Here is a 20396-nt window from a genome sequence, read left to right on the forward strand (position 1 = left end):
AGAACACATTTTTGTTATATATATATATATATATATATATATATATATATATATATATATATATATATATATATATATCAATAATTTATAAATTACTTCGTCATAAGGAACTTTTATACGAAATTATTGGCAAAAACGAAAGTTGTAAACAAACTTGATAAATGTTTTAGAAATCTCTTTGCGATCAAAATTATTCATAGAATGTTGATTGTTGTGGTGAAAGTATTTACAACATCTCCAACATTATGAAATATGCACTTGAATCATTCAAAATTTCTTATAGATGGTGTTTCATAGATGGATGTCTCAAAAAATTTAAATTTCTTTCAAAACATTCTTTTGTAGGTTTATTAAATTCTTTTGTATGTTTATTTGCCAAAACGGAAGAAGTTGTTATAATAATTTGACAAAACAAACAAATAAAATGAAATAAGTTGGATATTGATGTTAAATTACTAATGTATCAACTTCCTCCTCTTTTGCCGCATTATTATAACATATTCCTCATCTTTTGATACATTATTATAACAAATTCCTCCTATTTTTCTTATCTAATAAATAAAAATTAATAAAAATAATAATAATAATGATAAAATATAAATTTGATGTATTTTTTCCTTTAATTGTCTGTATTTTTTTAATTTAACGTATTTTATTGGTTCAATTTTATTAATTTTATTTTATTAATATAATCTACTTTATTATTATTATTACTATTATTATTTTTATTAAAATTTAGAATATTATTAAAATTATTATTATTATTATTTATTAATGTATTTTATTATTGTTATTATTATTATTAAAATTATTATTATTATTATAAAAATTTATAATATTATTATTATTTTTCATAATAGTATTTTGATTTTTTAAATGTTTTAATTATTTTTAAATTATTCAAATAATAAAAATAATTAATAATAAATACAAATATTCTTTAAATGACAAAAAATAAAAATAAAATTGTCACAGTACAAGTTGCATAATCTGTTAGAATGAAAAGAAAAAACAATCTCCTTCAAGAAGTCGCATCCCCGGATTGCGATGAGCAACTGGAGCAAAATAGGGCATTTCTATATATTTTTTTTCAAAAATAAATAATGCAACTCAAATAAGATACTAGTATCGGAGATGTTATATGATAGACTTATAGTTTTTATTTATTATTTATTTTTTATAAAAATAAAATGAAATTGATTCATTTAAATCTATCAATTGACAGACTACATAAGATACAAATACAAATTTAATATTGTTAAAAATAAAAAGAAAAAAATTTTGTAAATATACTTACTACATCTAAATTAATAATATAAAATGACACAATGTTTATAAATAATGTGACAAAATCAAAATGATCAAAATATTTATTATTTTAGATTTATAATTTTGACGATCTAATTATTGATTAAATTAATAATTAATTGAAATTGATATTCAATTTAAATCAAACGAAGAAAATAAAACAAACATTATACTAAGATAAGGAATAAAAAAACATCGATTTGATATGATCAAATCACAAATAAAATAAAATATGAAAAAATATACGAGGGATTCGTGTCAAAAATATAACACAAAACCACCTATTTTTAATAGATGAAAAAGAAAATAAGATTAGAAAGAATATAGAGTCATCTTCGAATAAATTAGGACCGGCAAAAGAAATACATAGAAGAAAGTGATAAGATAGAGTTATAGTTAAACATAACTAGTCACTGTGCTTTGAAGTATTAATTGCCCAGTTAAATGTCGAATGCTGGCTGTATGAAGCAATTGCAATGTATTGCTAGTTTAGATGATACGATACCAATATGGTGTGACCCGGACAAAATATATATGAGTCGCTAATTATTTGATCGAGAATCTGATATCTAGACGATGTGAATATAAAACATATTCAAAAGAAAAAGGATAAGAAGACATACAAATATTTTTTAAATGTCGTGTAGATTTAGCATTTGTCTTTGATTTCTTACTAATACTAAGTCTCACAAACTATCTACTAAAATAAAAAACTTAAAAGAACACATAATAATTTTAGTTGAAAACTGAATCAAAGTTTATTAATTGATCTAAATTTTAATCGAAAGTTACCGAAGAGTTTGAACTAATCCTAATTTGAAAAAAAATAAATTTTCTTTAAATTAGTCTTAGTGGATGTAACTAGTCTTTTATTTGATTAAAATATGTTGGATGATGTTAGTGATATTTATTTGTTTAATTTAGTTATATATTCTCATTTTCATAAAAAAACTACAAGAGTTATATTTATAATCGTTGACTATTATTGAAAAACTTTATTTACATTAAAATAAATTGAAATTTACTCCTTACTCCTCAGAATAAAAGGAGAATATCCAGAGATAGTATTTTTCTTTTCTTTCTTTGTAACAAGAGCTTGTCATCGTAACTCAAATTTTTCTAAATTCCAATTGCAATTCCCTTCAAGTTGAACTCGACTCGAGGTATGTCTCAGCCTCACCCCTTATCCTCTTGATCAGGATTACACAGTACCAAACCGTTATACAGCTGGCAACAGTAAAATACAAAACCATATTTTCGTTTTCCTTTTGTCGTTATAATAATAATAATACGAGCTTCCTTTCGGGTATCAAAATAAAATATTTAATTGTAGTGTTGAGTAATTGATATTTTATTTTAAAGTTTGATAATTTTGTTACTTAAAAATAAAAATTTGATATATTTATGATTTTATAATATAAAAATATTTAAAAATAATAATTATTTATATATTATTAATTAAATTAAAAAAATAATTTTAAAATAAAAAACTAAAATATTACTAAAATTTAATATATAATAATTATTTAATATAATTGTATTATATATCACGTATTTAAAATAAAACAAAATAAAAAAATTACAGAGAATGAAAAATGAAAAAAATGTTATCGTATATAATTTAAGCCTAACAATAACTTAGCATCTGCAAGCTCAGCGACCAACCCACCCTTGCCAATCTCAATTATCGCATTTTTCATACAATAATAATATTCCTCCTTTCCTCGTCACCTCACAATCCCATCAATTTCAGGTTTAATTTTCTCCTTCTTCTTCTTCTTCTTCTTCTTCTTCTTCTTCATACTCTTATCTCATATATCTATTAGGTTTCTGCCTTAGTGCTACTTTTCTTATTATACTTCGCAGATTTCAGTTTTGCTTGCTTTCGAATTATGTAGTATCTTTTTTTTTCTTTCTTTTTTTTCAATTGCATTTTGTTCCCGATTTTATCTTCAAATTTTAGTCTCGAATTTAATTTCTGGTTTTATGCTTGAAACGGAAGTGCTTATTGGTGATTATAGAATATCTTATTCACTTTGATCATATTTCTGATTACTATTAGGTTCAGTAGCCGTTGTAGCTTATTATATATGATAATTTCGTGGTAGATTATTATTGATTCTTGTGGCATAGTGATTGTAGAAGTTCAATAAAAGGAGTGGAGTGTTGCTGTAAATTGGATTTGGAGTCCCTGGAATGTATAGGTCTGTGGCTGCTTCAGCTACACCTCGTGGTGGATTGCCTACCGACAGTTCTGACTCTGTTGTTACTTTAGATCAAGTTCCGCGATGGAATGATACCGACCAGTCCTTCGGAAATGAAAATGGAGATTCTTCGTTTTCTAGTTCATGCTTTCCTGATCCTTTAGCATCAGCCTCAGGAGCAGATGGCAGTGATGGCAGCACTTCGGTATCAAGATTTCCCGTTGACCATGAAATCAATTCGAGGATTTATTTGTGGAGGGGGAACCCGTGGAATCTTGAGGTGGATGTCGTGGTAAACTCGACCAATGAGGTGAGCACTATCTTGATTTTTTCTTTAGTTTATTGTTTAAGCTTTCCTTCATTAATTGTTAGGAAGTAGGGATATAGAGAAGAGAAATGGAGAATCCATAGAAACAAACTATGATAAGCAACATTTTTATTGAATGATTTATAATTCTCCTCCAATGACTTTCCCTTACAACAGAGCCTTTGCATGTAGAATTACAAAATAACAAAATTCCCTGCAGGCTGAAAGTTACAGTCCAAACATCTTGTTATTGGCCTTCATTGCAGTGTTATGGACACATGTGGCTTTTAATTTTATGTTTCTTTCATTATGTTTTCCTTTCTCATTCTTTTATGAGATAGTGACAAAGACTCCTAGGGAATAAGTTGGACTCGGACCAAATAGGACACCATTGTGGTTATTTTATTATTTGAAGTGTCTGTTTTGTCATGAAATAGAGAAACTGAAATTGTTCTCCTACTCCCTGTCCTTCCTTGTATACATTATAGGGATACATTATAGGGAGGCCTTTGGTAAGCAACCCACTTTATGTGGAAATGCTTGGGTTTTTTTTGCTCTTTTGAGCCTACAAATTTTTTCTGATGTTTAAAAATGTCTTGGGGGAGAAAGGTATAACTTACATAAAAATTGTTAAATGAGATAATCAGATTGAAGAAAATTCAAGATGAAAAGTTGTTCAGTTGATCGTAAAATAAGGGAGATCTTATCAATTGTGCTAACTATAGAGGGATTAAGTTAAAAGCCATACTTATGGAACTATGGGAAAATGTAATTGAACAGAGATTTAGAGAAGAGACTCATATTTCAGAAAGCCATTTCAACATTATACCAGGCAGGTCAAGAATGGAAATAATCTGCCTTAAAAGACGATCGAGAGGAGGGAAATATGGTGTGAATAGAAATCGTCTAGAAAGCTTTAAAGCAGAAAGAATTTTGTGTCAATGCATAGCTTAGGGAGTGCATTTGTCATGGTGGGTGAAGGAAGAATGAGTGATAATGTTTTCATTGTTACTACGGTGAATGGAAAGCTAAGAGGTAGAAGGAAGATGATAATTTTGACGTTTGAATTCTTGTCCACAAGACAATAGTTGTCCCCCCACTTTTCTATGCGCAACTATGTTGGGGTTGTCTCATGGCCAGTTTTAAATCAAATATAGGACCAATATTTTTGTTCTTTCTTGTCCTTTGTTTTTTGAGCGATTCAAATGGTAGCTTAGTGAACCATTAATAATGGCTGATATCTTAAAGGATTTGTTGAGGATTTAAAACACAGAACTTATTGGCATTGTTTGGTCTATGAACCGGACCTTACCTAGTAGGAAAAGACTCTGGTTGTTGTTATTGTTTATTAGAGGCGCTTGATTGTGTACTTTTAAAAGTCTATGTTGAAAAGCTAATATGTTTTTTGGCATTTAAAAACAACAACTTTATAGGTTGACCGTGATTTTTTGACACTTTTCATGAGACTATCAATATTTTATAATTTGAAATTTTTATCCCGTTGTGACTGCACAATAAGAGATTGATTCTATAGCCTCATAAATCATAATCCATCTTCCTAATGATTCTCCTAATTGTCGAATCCAGAAGTTATTGATTGCATTTTTTGTTTTCCCATATTTTGTTTTAATACTTTATTAACTATTATTAACCATTAGGAGAATATATCTTTATTCACAATATAAATATAATGATGCTATTTAGCATGGTTAGAACCGAGCTCCAGTAAATAAAATGTGGGTACTAATATCTTATTTCCTATCTGGTTTTCATTTCTTATGGTTGACAGAATATGGATGAAGCACACAGCAGCCCTGGATTGCATGCTGCAGCTGGACCTGGTCTTGCTGAAGAATGTGCGACTCTGGTATAGTTAATTATTTATCAAAATTGTGTTATGTGCTCCATGTTGGATGTTGATAATATGTGAGCTTGGGACATAAAACAAAATTTTATTATTTATTGTATTTGCAGTTGTATTATTTTTATTATTTGGGGTTCACTATTTCATGAACATGCACAAAGCAGCTCCAGTTAGATTGTCATATTTCAGTATCGTGTTGGGGATGAAACTTTCTGGATATGATGCTCAATAATATGAACTAATGCATCTTTAGTGTACAGGGTGGATGTCGAACAGGGATGGCTAAAGTTACCAATGCATATGACCTTCCTGCTAGGTTTGATTGTTGGCCTCCTTTCTTTTACTTGTTCAAGCTGAAGAAGCAATAGTCTTGTTTTATTACTAGATCGGTTATACAATCAATCATGGTTTACAGTTTTTTCTCGTGTTGGTGGAAAAGATATTCAGAGAATGTGTTTAAGTATGTATTGTTGCATTGATTGAAAGGAGCATTCCCATACTTTTTCTGTCTTTTCTGAATGGTGGTTGTTGGACATGGGCTTTATATATATTATTTATAAATGTTAAACTGCATGCTTTTTTTTATTTTCTGTGGTTTGAACCAGAGATCTTTAATAGTACATCACACTTCAATGGTTATGTTGTTGCATTCTACATTTCTATCTTTTGTTATTGACCTATTCATGATCTTTACATTAATAAATTTCTTGCAGGAGAATTATCCACACTGTTGGCCCCAAGTATGCTGTAAAGTATCATACTGCTGCAGAGAATGCTTTAAGTCATTGTTATCGTTCTTGCATGGAGCTTCTAGTTGACAATGGACTTCGAAGGTTCCCCCTCACCCCAAAATATATTTGTTTATTTTCTTGCAACTTCTATTGTTTTTGAGAATCTCATGTTTTTTGAAGATGTGCAACTTACTTATCTTAGCCATATACTGATGTAGCATTGCTATGGGTTGTATTTATACGGAGGCAAAGAACTATCCCCGAGAACCTGCTGCTCATGTAGCTATAAGTGAGGTTTTCTTTTTGGCATGATTTTACTTTTTCAATTTGTTTCTTGTGATATCTTGACCTGATACATTAGTTAGGTTTAACTCTGGCAATCTCTTGGGAATTGAAATTATGGGGATTATTATTACTGTTCCATTAAGTTGCAACCAATAAAATACTAGGCATTAATGCCAATGATCAGAAAAATGAGTTATTGACTTGATAATAAAAATAAATAAATTTTGGAGTGAAGGAGAAAGTAGGAAGATAAAATGATAAATTGGGCTCTCTCTTCAAAGTCATTTCCTCACAATCTGCGTAAGTTGATTTTCTATGTTACCTAGTGGTGTTTAGGTTCATGATCATGGTGATGGCAGGTGCAGCCTGACTAGGAAAACTAATTGCATGGGTGCATCATATTTTTGTTTCTTTTTTCTTCATAAGTCGTTCTACCCTAATGTACAAATCCCAAAAAAATCAAGTTAATTTAATAATTTATCATGTACCGGTGGATTGCATCTAGTATATATTTGATTCATGTGTTAAGCTGACAATTACTTCCCGATGGTACATCGATGACATGTCTTAGGCTAAATTTTCTTTTGTTTTCATTTCCTTTCCTTTCATGTTCTTTTATTCAGGAACTGTGCGGCGGTTTCTTGAAAAGCAGAAAAATAACTTAACAGCTGTTGTATTTTGCACTACTAGCACAACTGATACTGAAATATATAAAAGGTATTTTTAGCAATTTTTTCTTTCTATTTTTACATCTTCAATTTTCTTATTGACATGAACTTTCTTATAGTTATGGAAGTTTGGTTGATTTTCTTCTAAACATGGTCTTTGGAGTTTGTGTTATTCATTTTTACCTTTCATATTGTTTCATGCAGGCTGCTTCCACTTTACTTTCCTCGGGATAAACATGAAGAGCAGGTTGCTTTGTCAAAACTTCCTGCAGATGTTGGGGATGAAAATGGTGAGACCATCATAGATGAGCGTAAAATCAGAATAAAGCCTTTGCCTAAAAAGATTGTTTCAAGACCACCTGGTGTTGCAGTTGATCTTCCTCTCAGTGATATTGGCTTGGTTCAAAAGTCAGTAATTTTTTAAAATTTTCATTTATTTTGTTTATTTCTCAGCACGTTTCGTTGTGAAAATAAATACTAGAAGTCAGGATGAACATAATCAATCCAAGCATACATAGATATCGGTTACAAGACCAGATATTGATAAATATATATTTAACAATTTATATTACAAGTTCTCCATCTCTGAAAAATGCGTCTGAACATATTTTGATTCATTTGCTTGCAATTAGTTGTATGTGCTAGAGTGTTTTTGTTGTATTTGACTAAACAAAACACAACACATTTCTTAATCTCACTTCTGGTAGAAATTTCCTGATCCATGTGTTATAGGAATTCGTCACATTTAGATTCATTTCTGGATCCTGCCTTCATGTCCTTAATTAAAGACCCTGATCAAAGGCGTCTGGAGCAGTGGGAGAAAACTGCTGAAGCGCAGAGAGGCTTTAATTGTGCTAAATTACTTGGATATGGCGACCTTGAGGGGCCTCCATTGTCTGCTGCCGAAGAATATTCTCTTCATTCTAGATACCTATCCAAAGCAAACTCTTTAAATCTTTCTGAAATTGCAGAAATGAAAATTGTGTAAGCATCCATTTATTTCATCATCTGTCTTTGTTCTTCAAGTGGTTTCTTATATTCATCTTTGCATTGAATGATTGAGATACTTATGTTTTTCAGCTACCGTGGAGGGGTAGACAGTGAGGGTCGTCCCGTCATGGTTGTTGTGGGTGCTCACTTTTTGCTTAGGTGTCTTGATCTGGAACGATTTGTGCTATATGTGGTGAAGGTAATTCAATTATCCATTTAAGTTGGACATCTTTAACTGTTGGCAAGCATTAGTTTGGCTATTAATTTATTTTATCTTCTAGATATTGGCAAGCATTATGTTCGCAATTTGAGATTTGTTTTTGTTGGTGTTCAATTGTAGGAGTTGGAGCCTTTGATACAGAAACCTTATACTTTGGTCTACTTCCACTCCGCTGCTTCTCTTCATATGTAAGTGTTCAATGTTTGAACTCTTTGATGTACTAAATTGTCTAGTTTTTCATAAAATATAATAGGTTTGAATTCTTGGACGTGGTCACTATGCCAAATTAATTAAAATTCTTTGGCAGCCTAAATTTTGGTAATCTCCTCTTTTTTTATATAATTAGAGAAGGGAGATATGGAAAATCTGGTTGAAGATTTTGCTGTTTCCATCTACAATAGTATGTCTGTAATTGTAGTAAGCATAGTTCCTAGAAACATCTGCTTGGCCATTGGCTTAGGCCATGGGTGACATGGTATGAAACCACGTAACTATATGTAGTTATGTACATTTGTCTAGTTTACTAAGACTTAATACAAGGCCCAATATTGAATTTGAGCAACCCTTTGGAAGTTTTGCAACTGGAATAAAGCATACTTGAATGAAAGAAAAAGATAAGCGACTAGTTGGAAGAGGACATACTGAAGAGCAAGTTGCTTTGTGAACTGTGTATAATAACTGCAATTATTAGTTGCTCCTGGTTTGTGTGCAATTGCCATGATACTCGTTTGTTTACAGCTTATTTTGACCTTTCTCGTCTTTTTCTGGTATTAGGCAGCCAGACCTGGGCTGGATGAAAAGATTGCAACAAATACTTGGTCGGAAGCATCAGCGCAACCTGCATGTATGCACTATTTTATTTGTTGTTTCTTTATTTTTATTTTTTTAAGGATTGGAACAACTATGCACTTTCTCTATTGCCCTAATGCATTAAAACTTTAAAAGTTTACCGTCTTTGTTTTGTATTCTCAATCTGACGTGTAGGCAATATATGTCCTTCATCCAACTTTTGGACTAAAAGCAGCAGTATTTGCACTTCAAATGTTTGTGGACAATGAGGTACTCTGTGAAATTTAATAACATATTTAAGGATCTCATATTTATATTTATTATATATTATTAAAATTAATTTTCAGGTTTGGAAGAAAGTGGTGTATGTTGATCGGCTTCTGCAGCTATTTAGATATGTACCTCGTGAACAGTTGACTATTCCAGATTTTGTGTTTCAGTTGAGTCTTTGTTTTCACCGTCAACATATTTTCTAATGTTATTTTGTACAATGTTTTGCTTTCAATTTATGGCTTCTAAAAATAAATCGACTGGAAACAATGCTAGCATATTGTGGATGGCCTTTGCTAATAACGTATGACCACTAGTAGGTGAGCTTACTAATCTGTTGTATACTTCTATGCACGCAGGCATGACTTAGAAGTGAACGGAGGGAAGGGTCTCATTGTGGATCCCAGAACAAAATTTGTGTATGATAAACCATGACCTGCATGCAGTTCTACCATTTTAGCTGAGTTAAAAGGGGGTCGTTTGATGCAGTTTCCTCATTATTTGCCTTTGCCCTTGCTCTCTCCCTGATAACCAGGAGTATGTGTTTTGTAATAATGTGTAGCATTCTTTTTTTAATCATTTGAAGCAATGATAAGGTTTCTCTGTATCTCTAAGTAATTGATCGTGGAAGCTAGATGGGTTGCCTTTTATGATTGTCTTGTACATTCAAAGTAGCATATTTGAATAGAATCATAGTAGTAGTATGATTTATACTTGTCCTTTCGAGTGTTTGAGTGCGATTTATTCCATTATAATGGTCAATTTTCTTTGGCGGTTCTATGATTATGGTTAGGTAGTGCTTTTGGCCCTCTAATATGGGGCTAATATGGTTTTAGTTTCTCTACATTTGTATGGAAAGTGTATTGATAATGAAAAGGATGATTATACCAAAAGTTACAATCAGACGTATATTATATATCTAGTTAGTTTACATTTGTTAGATTTAGTCTTGGTTAATTAGTTTGTTAATTTGATTACTTAGAGACACTAGTTATTATCTAATTGGTTAATTAGTTTGTTAATTTGATTACTTAGAGACACTAGTTATTATCTAATTGGTTATATAAGTTTGTGTGCTCATGTAATTTACTCTCTCAATTATCAATATTATACGATTTACTTTTCTTTATTATTTTTTTATTAATGACTTCCATATCAGGGGAATTAAACCAAAGTTCAACTTAAATTTAATTGACTATACTAATCTTTCTTTCGAATAAATTTTTAAGTGATGCAAATAATAGATATTTTTCTTGAGGTGTTTAAAAGAGTACAATTAATAAGTTTAGATCTTTAACTCGATCGTCTTCCCTCCAAGGGTTACGCATGACAATATGCTAACAGGATCTTCAACACACCAATACACCATCCATCTTGCAATCACAACCAAAAATCCCCTCCAAGGGTTACGCATGACAATATGCTAATAGGATCTTCACCACACCATCCATCTTGCAATCACAACCAAAAATTTGGCTACCGAAAAATCATGTCATCAATGACAGTTAAATACATCCATCTTGCAACAACTATTCAGACTTTTTAAATGTCTTTTCAAATATATCCTCAATTGTGACATATTAAATACAACTATCAATATTAAAAGACAAATAATTCAAATGAGTGTAAATAATTCTTTTAAACAATAAATATATGTTAAAAGTAGCTCTTTTTCTTATAAATGAGACAATCTTCAAATATTCACTAATAATTTGGATCAGAGGCAGTATATATGTACCAAATTGCATTCAAATTACTGCAAAATGTGAATAAAAAATAAATAAATTATAAATCAAAATCAATATAATTGAAAGTGTCAAGTTAACTAACTTGAACATAAGAATTTGAATTATCTAAAATTATTCTTAGGTAGAATATAACCATTTATATCTATATCTATACAATTTATTGTTTAAAAAAAAATATAATGTATCTTTTCATCCAAAAATAAAAAATTATCTAAATTTTCAATTATTGATAAAATAAAATAAAATTTTAAATATAAATTTCATTTTTTATCTATATCTATATAATTTATTTTTTAAATATAAATATAAATTTTAAATATTTATCTAAATTTTCATTTTATTTTAAATCTTTTATTTCAATTTTCAAACTCAAATGTAATTTGGTTAGCATTGACAAATGTCAATTTCTTATTAATCTCTTATCCAACAAAATTATAAATATTTATTTAACATAGAAGGCATAAATAATAGTTGGATAAGGAAAATATAATCTATATCCAAATCTAAATACTAATACTATATATACATCTTTGAGATGAAATGCCACACACACAAAATGTCAATCACAAGGTAAACTAAAATATGGTAAGGAAAGGCTGATTTCCTAAATTCAGTTGTTTCCCCTCGTTCCATGCAGTAGGAAAAATCTTAAGTTGTGTAACAGAATACCAAATACTCTGTAAAAGAGCATGATGTTTCTTACCAGGAAAACTAGAATGTATTCATTGTCATAGGAGATAGTACCTAATTCTCTCACAAACAATAACAACCAAAAAGAATAGTAGAATAATGCATTAAGCTTTGTCAGAGATTGTTTTATTGCTAAGTTTTTACAACAACTTTGTCACATGATAATTTATTTGATGGGAATCCTTTATCATTTATCATATATGAAATATGAGATTTAATCAATAAATTACTTACACATTCTCTAATTATAAAAGCCATGGGAAGGCATAGGCAAAAAAATTACCAGTGTGACATTCTCTTCCTGTAATCACAGCATATCTAGTAACAACACACAAGCTGACAATGGCTCTCTGCTTTCATATGCTTCACCAATCCAGTCAATGTATAATATATGCTGTCCATTTGAGGATGTGACAAGCAGCCAACTAGAAATTCATGTACAACTCCATCCACACTAATCCAACTACTTCCTGGCTGCTTCTTGATCCCCTTCTCTCTCATTTCCAACCGCAGTGCTGATACATCACTCCATTGACTGTCAGATGCAAGTGCATTAGCCAACATAACATAACCTGCAGAGTTGTTTGGATCAATTTGAACAAGCCTCTTCGAAACCTCTTGAGCCAACTCAACTCTAGAGTGAAGCAAGCAACCTCCAAGTAGAGCACCCCAGACAAAATTGTTTGGCTCGAAAGGCATGGAAATCACAACCTCGATAGCTTCTTCTATACATCCCACTCTTGCAAGGAGATCAATATAACAAGCATAATGTTCCAATTTAAGATAAGCGGAAAGGCTCACATCTCTGAACATTTGGCGCCCTTTCTCCAACAAACCAGAGTGACTGCATGCACTTAAAGCACCAAGAAATGTTCCAGCATTGGGTTGCAAGCCATATTCTGTCATTTTGTAGAAAAGCCTTAATGCATCCTCTCCTTCACCGTTTACCGCAAGACCCATGATCATTGCATTGAATAAGACAACATCTTTGGAGATCGCATGCTCGAAAACTTCCTTTGCCCTATCCAAACTACCACATTTAGAATACATGTCAATTAAAGATGTGGCGAGAATTTGATTTGACCCAATGGTACCTTTATGTCCTATAGATATTAGGTACTCGTGAACCCAACAACCAAGACTCAAATCACCAATTTGAGCACAAGCTGAAAGCACACTAACCATTGTAATGTGGTTAGGTCTGCTGGTTTGTTCTTCAACCATAGCACGGAAAAGATTTAAACCCTCCAAAGGGCAACCATTTTGAACGTATGCACTTATCATAGCATTCCAAGGAACCACGCCTCTTTTTCCTGCTGCAGAAATTTGCTCAAACTTTTCTCTACTCTTCTCAACGTTCCCCCACTTACCAAACAAAAAAACTAAAACTGTGTTAACTGAATCATGCCAAGTTTCTCTAGCACTAATGCTATCATCAATCAGTTCTGAAAGAATGTAAACCCATTTCTCAATTTTTGGTATCTGAAGGCTAGAACAAGCTGATAAAACACTGACCATAGTATCGTTTTGCGGACACATGTTCTGCCTGATCATCGCATGAAAAACCTGTAAAACCTCCTCACTCTGACCAGACTGAGCATAACCAGTGATCAAGGAAGTCCAACAGCTAACTGCACTTTTGTCAGGAATTTCATCAAACACTTTACGTGCAGATACCAAATTGTTAAAACCTTTGGCATACACAGCAACCAACCCATTGGTCACAAAAGTGTCAGAGAGGTAACCCATCTTCAGAATGTGGGCATGAACCTGTTCAACACAATGGGTATCTTTAGACTTAAAGCATGCCTTCAAGAGGAAAGATAATGTCAAGTCATTGGGAAAAAGTGAGCGGCGTTTCAAACAGTTGAAGAGGGAAAAAACATGAAAGAAGTGACCTTGTTCAGCAAGGATTCTAATGATGGCATTGAAAGGGAAGATGTTTGGATTTTGGAGTTGGTGAAAGACTCTGAGTGCAATTCGAGATGGGTAGTGGCCAATGAGACGGGTAGCTATTAGATTGTCTTGGTGTGCACCAACTTGGAAAATGCGTGCATGGATTTGAAGAAGATGAGGAACAGAAAGATGGCCTTGTAAGAGTGCAGCGAGGTTTTGAAAATTGGTGGGATCTGCAGTGGAAGATGAAGAACGAGAGTGAAGAAGCGCAATAACAGAGGAGGAGCAATGTTTGAGCTTTTGAGTGTGAACAACAACGTTAACATGAGATAGTGTCAGCATGTTCTTTTGGTGTTAACTAAATAAAAATATTCACTGTCTTAAATAATATCAAAAATGTAAGTATTTGTTTCGAAAAACTTTATTAAGCTATATGTGTAATATATTTTTCACTTAATAAAATTTTAATATATGATTTTAAATATATGTTATAATTTTTTTGTTTTTTCATTAAATTTGTTATGTGGTATTATTATTATTTTGTTTTGTTTTAATTATTCATTAAAATCTATGTATATAGTATGATTTAACTTTTGTTTAGAAAAGAAATATTCAAACAAGTTATAAAGTAGGAAGACAAATGAGCTTGAACCATAGGTGTGATATTTAAAATAAAATAAAAAAAGGTTTTGAATCCCTAACTATCTATAAAAGGGAAGAAGTTACGTTAGCGCCTTAGAGAAAGAAAAAATAAGGAAAGGAGTGTGCTTTTCTGCCTGTGAGAGAGAAAAAGAACTTGCTTCATCAATATCTTTTAAATTTTAGTATGGAATCTCTACATTTGAACTTGATTTATTTTTTTAATTTTTTCTTTAACTCAATTTGACGAAATCTTTAACTTTGAAATGATGATTTTTTTATGCAAAATTTATGTTTGTAAAGTGAAATATTAGTTTTTATGGTAAAGTTGTTACTACTTTTATTAATCAAAAACTAATTTTTAGTAAATGACTTTATAATGATGGATAATTTTAAAAATAATGTTTGATATTATTGTTTAAGAAATCATTTTTTAGTTTAAAAGCAAAATTGTGATATGTAATTTATTTTTTTAGAAGTGTTCTTGATTTCCTTATGATATTGATATAGAAACCTATTTTGATTAGAGAAAACGCTTATCTATGTCAAAAATTTAATTTTCATCTGGTAGAAATCGTTATAAATACTAGATCATCTTTTAATCAATAGAAATCGTTATTGACTACAAACTCAATTTTTATTTGGTTAAAATTTTATGTTGTGATAGTTTTAGTGTTGAAGAAATTTTTATAAACCTTATTGATGTTAATTATAATAATTTTTCTATAAATATTTTGAAAGTTGTTGTTATAGTTATTTCTTTTAGAAAATTAAAGATTTGATTTTTATGAGACAATGTGTGGAAGTTGTGTTGATTTATAAAATAATAATAATAATAATAATAATAATAATAATAATAATAATAATAATAATAATAATAATAATAATAATTTGGTTGTTTTACGAGAATTTGTCTAAATCTTAAATTAAACCCAAATTGTCTTTGAGTAAGAGTTAGTAGTTAAAAGACAATTAAATACTAAGTTAATTATTATTTATTTGAAGGTGTGAACCAAGTTGAACAAGAGATTGTGATGCATAATTCTAAAAACAACTTTAGTAACGGTAAGGCATAACCCAATTAGCTTTATTGTGATGTTATGTATTGATTATGTTTGTGTGTTATTTTCAAAATATATTGTATGAATTATATTTTTATGAATGATATTATGAGATTAAGTAATTTGCATATTTTTATTGGTAACATGTGGTTACTCAAGGTGATGACTTTGTGTCTAAACTAGGTTGATTTAGGAAAATGTTGAATGATTTTGGACGCTCTGATTGAGTGATATATTTTGTAATGACATTCATGCATGTATTTGTGGTATGGACCTATTCGCGAGTACGTGACGACAATTTCTTGAAGAACATTTGTTCAACAGTGGGGACATTGTCCAATGGTGGAACTCTTTGCTCCACAGAGTGATATTCCAGAATCATGCATTGACATATAGTCTAATAAATAAGATTTGTGCATTTTAGTTGATTTATATATTTAGTGCTTTGTGATTTTATTGTTAAATGAAATATATGATTTATTTATATTTTTTTGCTAAATACCACTTGTGATCCCTTAACTTAATTTCAGTTAACGTTTTAGTCCTTTATCTTCTTTTTTTTTCGATTTGATCCTTTATTTTAATTTTAAGTGACAATTTGATCTTTTATGTTTTAAAACGTCAACAATGTTATCTTTTTTTTTTTACAAAAATTTATCAAAATTTTCAAACAAAATCTATAAAATTAATTATATTTTATAATATCAAACAAATTCGTAATTCAAATCTTCAAATAAACTCATATTTGTCTTTCTTTATTTGATGTTGTTTGAGATGAAAATATGAGTCTATTTAAATATTTAAGTTATGAATTTGATGAAATTACATTATATTGAGGATAATAATTAGTTTTATGAGTTTTGTTTGAAATTTTTTATGAGTTTTTTGAATTTTTGCAAAAAAAAAGGATAATATTGTTGACATTTTAAAACATAAAATATCAAATTGTCACTTAAAATTAAAATAAAGGACCAAATCGGGAAGAAAAAAAAAATAAAGGATTAAAACGTTAACTGAAATTAAGTTAAGGGACCACAGGTGGTATTTAGCCTATATTTTTCTATAATAACTATATATGCATGTCTATTTGCTCCGTATTTATTATTTTGAGATGACCCTTGTATTTGAATCCTCAATTTGTTTTTTTAGCACTCGGAGGAGTGCATTTCTTTTAATTTCTAAGATGGATATTGATGATCATGAACTTTATTTCTATTACACTTTAGTTTATACTATTTATTACTTTTCTATTTTAATATGACATTTTTGAATCTTAAAACTTGTGTATTTAATTATTTGATTGAGACTTGAGGATTTGTAACTAATTAACGATTGATTGTTTAAATTTATACGTGTAATTATGTATTTTGCTTTTGAATTAAAATATTTTCGGAAAGAAAAAAAAATGCATTTAAAAGTGGGATGTTACACCTATGCTATTGTTGGGTGTGTTTGCTTTCTCTCTCTTGAACGAGCTAAATGCACTACTTTTTTAGAAACCATCCAGTATTTGTTGAGCACGACCATTATACAACCTACATTCCCTCGTTTTAATGACAGACACAAATCAAACATACCATAAGCATTCATATCAATCTACTTTCAGCTTTGCATCTAGATTAAGATATACACATATCTCACGTAAATTTACCATCCCTCATCTCTTCCATAATCACTCTAACACAGAACATGTCCATGTGTGTCATTGTTCTCTTACGAGTCAATGCCATCATTTATACGTTTCTTTAATATTAGGTATATTCTTAGAATCCAGTCTACGAAAGTTTCACGGGTTTATGGAACCCCTCGAGTTAGACAAATTTGCTTCTTCCGCAAGGCCATTTACTGACTCTATGCTGACCTTTTGGTCACTTGGCTCATCAGAATCATCAGCTTCTGCCAAGCTCATTGAGTCTTAAGCTCAAACGGTTATCTCCAGTTTTATGAGACTCGTTTTCGGAACTTTTACATTTTCTGCAGGGTGATTGTGAAACCAGTCTGTCCAACCACTTGTTAAGCAGGCAGTTCTGCTTTACGATCACATATTCATGAACAAAGGTGATAGTGGTCAAACTGCCACATTGGTATATGTACTATTGTTGACATCCATCTCCACTAAACTAACACCAGGGACCTTGTTCAATCCTCTTTGCTTTATCATCTTTCTTACTTGCTTGACCATGCCCCATCTTCCATCTGAAGCATACAGGTTTGAGATGAGCACATAGTAACTAGCTTGATCAGGGTGCAACTCCAACATTCTCCTAATTGCCACTTCTCCGAAATCAAAATTGGAATGAAGTCCACATCCATGGAGAAAAGCTCCAAACACACCAACACCGGGTTGAACAGGCATTTTGTCAATAAAATCCAATGCTTCTTTGAGGTTGCCAGCACGTGCCAACAGATCAACCATACATGCATAATGTTTCATGGAAGGAACAAAATTTAACTCCTTACACATGAAATCAAATAACCTCAATCCCTCTCCAACCATCCCTGAATGGCTGCAAGCTGCTAATATAGTTGTGAAGACCACTTCATTAGGCACAAGTTTCTCTTTCAACATATCCCTAAATAGAGCAAGAGATCCAACTCCATCACCTTGCATACCACACCCACCAATCATTGCACTCCACGTCACTGCATTCTTCTCTCCCATCGTATCAAACACCATGCGAGCCAAGTTAGCCTCCCCACATTTTGCATAAAAGTTGAGCAGCGCAGTGCCAACATAGATGCTACAGGATACCAAGCCATACTTGAATGCGAAAGCATGTAGGGAGGAACCAATTTGAAGAGCACCAACAGAAGCACAAGCCGAGAGAACACCAACCACTGTAACCGCATCTGGCGAAAACGACTCCAATCTCATTCTATGGAAGAGATCAAGAGCTTCATATGCAGAACCACTCTGTGCATAGCCAGAAATAACCGAGTTCCAAGAAACAACATCCTTATCGACTGTAGTTTCAAACACATAACGCGCATCAAAACTCAATCCACATTTTGCATACATATCAACAAGAGCATTCCTCAATGAAGTACCATCCAATCCATACTTAACTACCAGAACATGAAGTGACTTTCCCATAACAATATTTTCCAATTGAGCACAAGCAGAGAGCAAACTTGCAAGGGTAACAGAATTGGGCAAAATCCTATACCATTTCTTATCAGTAAACAGTTCCAACGCAGCTTGAGGATAACCTCTTTGTGTATACCCCACAATCATAGCCGTCCAGAAAACAAGATCATCATCATCAAAATTCGAAATTGAAAACTCATCAAACACATAACGTGCATCTCCAATGTCACCACATTTAACATACATATTCAAAAGAGAAGTTGCCAAAAAAGAATTAATCTGAATCCCATTCTTAATAACATATCCATGAACCCACTTCCCTTGATGCAAACACCCCAATTTGGTACAAGCAGTAACCAAGCTTCCAACAGTAAACAAATTTCCATCAACAAACCCTTCCCTCATTCGGTTAAACAACATCAACCCTTCTTCAGCACAGTCGTTTTGCACATAAGCAACAATCATGGAAGTCCACGACACAATGGTTCGATCAGGAATTTCATCGAACACTTTACGCGCATAGTGAAGTTCACCGCATTTAGAGTAAGCATCAACGAGACTAGTGAGTACAAAGCTATCAGGACTATTGGCTTTAAGAATATGACAGTGGAGTCTTGTAGTGAGAACAAGATCGCGTAAGTGTGAAGAAGCCTTAAGTAGAATGGAGAAAACGACGAGGTCGTTGAAGAAACCGAGGGTGAGTCTAGCGAGGTGGTAAAATGAAACGACATAAGAATGGATGTCGTTGAGGAAATGCCAACGAATGATGAGTTTGAAGGAGTAGAGGTTATGAGAAGGTAAACGGTGGAAGAGAGTGCGAGCGTAGCGGAGGAAGCCGAAGGAGGCGTATAGAGAGAGGAGGTTGGTGTCGGGGGGGAGACCGTGGACGAGGAGAGAAGCGTGGAGCTTTTTGACAGTGTCGAGGTTGTTGCAGATAGGAGCGAGGTAGAATGTTGGAGAGAATGGAAGTGGAAGGTGAAGATGGTTCTTTTTATGTAGATGATGACCATGGTAGTAGCTGAGGGATCTCCATTGTACACGAACCATAATTCTTGGTACGATCAACATGCTTCGTCACACCTTTTCTTGCACAAATCTTATGTTTATTTATACCATTATTATTATTCCATACCGTATAAATCTTCATAATTTTTTTTTTTAACCTATAGTTCTCTAGACCCTTGTCATTCAATACTCATACAATCACGACTCATGTTAAGTGTTAGTGTAGTACTCTGCTTATATCCATTATTCCCTTTTCAAAATGTTAATCAAATTATTATTTTATCTCTTAACTTATTTACTTATTTATTTATCAAACTTATCATTGACACTATTCCTTTTTTATAAATATCCAAGTTCAAGTAAGATGGGTTGAGGGGAAATAGATTCTCTGGTGTACGTTGATTTTAGTGTATTATAGAATAAAATTAATGGTTAAAATAAATTGATAATAATGATAGTTAATGATTAATTAAAAGAGAGATAAAAAATTAAAAATAAATATTAATACTAACATATGAATTGAAGGACTTATAAGAACGATGACATCTCAAAATTTAGAAATATATATATATTCAGAAATATATATATTCAAATATAAACACGTATATTTTAAATACTAACGTCACTCTATAA

The 20396-nt window shown here is 31.5% G+C and overlaps 3 protein-coding genes across 6 annotated transcripts; 1 reads left to right on the forward strand and 2 right to left on the reverse strand.

Moving 5' to 3' along the window:
• The first annotated feature begins 2906 nt into the window (after positions 1-2906).
• On the forward strand, positions 2907-10414 carry LOC101494447 (uncharacterized). Of its 3 annotated transcripts, none has more exons than XM_004514181.4 (15): positions 2907-3061; positions 3451-3822; positions 5609-5686; positions 5944-5999; positions 6397-6516; positions 6633-6703; positions 7323-7416; positions 7572-7775; positions 8100-8351; positions 8448-8556; positions 8698-8765; positions 9352-9421; positions 9562-9636; positions 9714-9805; positions 9996-10414. In XM_004514181.4, the coding sequence occupies exons 2-15, from the start codon at positions 3505-3507 to the stop codon at positions 10069-10071; spliced, it is 1683 nt and encodes a 560-aa protein (XP_004514238.1). In that variant the 5' UTR covers positions 2907-3061; positions 3451-3504; the 3' UTR covers positions 10072-10414. The 3 variants fall into 3 exon arrangements, with proteins under 3 accessions (XP_004514238.1, XP_004514239.1, XP_027186223.1); XM_004514182.4 differs by having other exon boundaries at positions 2909-3061; positions 3442-3822; XM_027330422.2 differs by having other exon boundaries at positions 2957-3061; positions 3454-3822.
• Positions 10415-12147: 1733 nt separating this feature from the next.
• LOC101497595 (putative pentatricopeptide repeat-containing protein At3g08820) lies at positions 12148-14348 on the reverse strand. Of its 2 annotated transcripts, XM_027330424.2 has the most exons (2): positions 13973-14146; positions 12148-13844 (listed from the first exon to the last, which is right to left on the reverse strand). In XM_027330424.2, exons 1-2 carry the CDS (start codon positions 14000-14002, stop codon positions 12393-12395), a joined length of 1482 nt encoding a protein of 493 aa, XP_027186225.1. In that variant the 5' UTR covers positions 14003-14146; the 3' UTR covers positions 12148-12392. The 2 variants fall into 2 exon arrangements, with proteins under 2 accessions (XP_027186225.1, XP_012575253.1); XM_012719799.3 differs by having other exon boundaries at positions 12148-14348.
• Positions 14349-17229: 2881 nt separating this feature from the next.
• Positions 17230-19953, reverse strand: LOC105851080 (pentatricopeptide repeat-containing protein At2g03380, mitochondrial). The gene has a single exon (XM_012719798.3). The coding sequence runs from the start codon at positions 19824-19826 to the stop codon at positions 17739-17741; it is 2088 nt and encodes a 695-aa protein (XP_012575252.1). The 5' UTR covers positions 19827-19953; the 3' UTR covers positions 17230-17738.
• Positions 19954-20396: the final 443 nt, after the last annotated feature.

This window comes from Cicer arietinum, unplaced genomic scaffold, assembly GCF_000331145.2.
Source record: "Cicer arietinum cultivar CDC Frontier isolate Library 1 unplaced genomic scaffold, Cicar.CDCFrontier_v2.0 Ca_scaffold_6165_v2.0, whole genome shotgun sequence".
In the NCBI taxonomy this organism is placed as follows: domain Eukaryota; kingdom Viridiplantae; phylum Streptophyta; class Magnoliopsida; order Fabales; family Fabaceae; genus Cicer; species Cicer arietinum.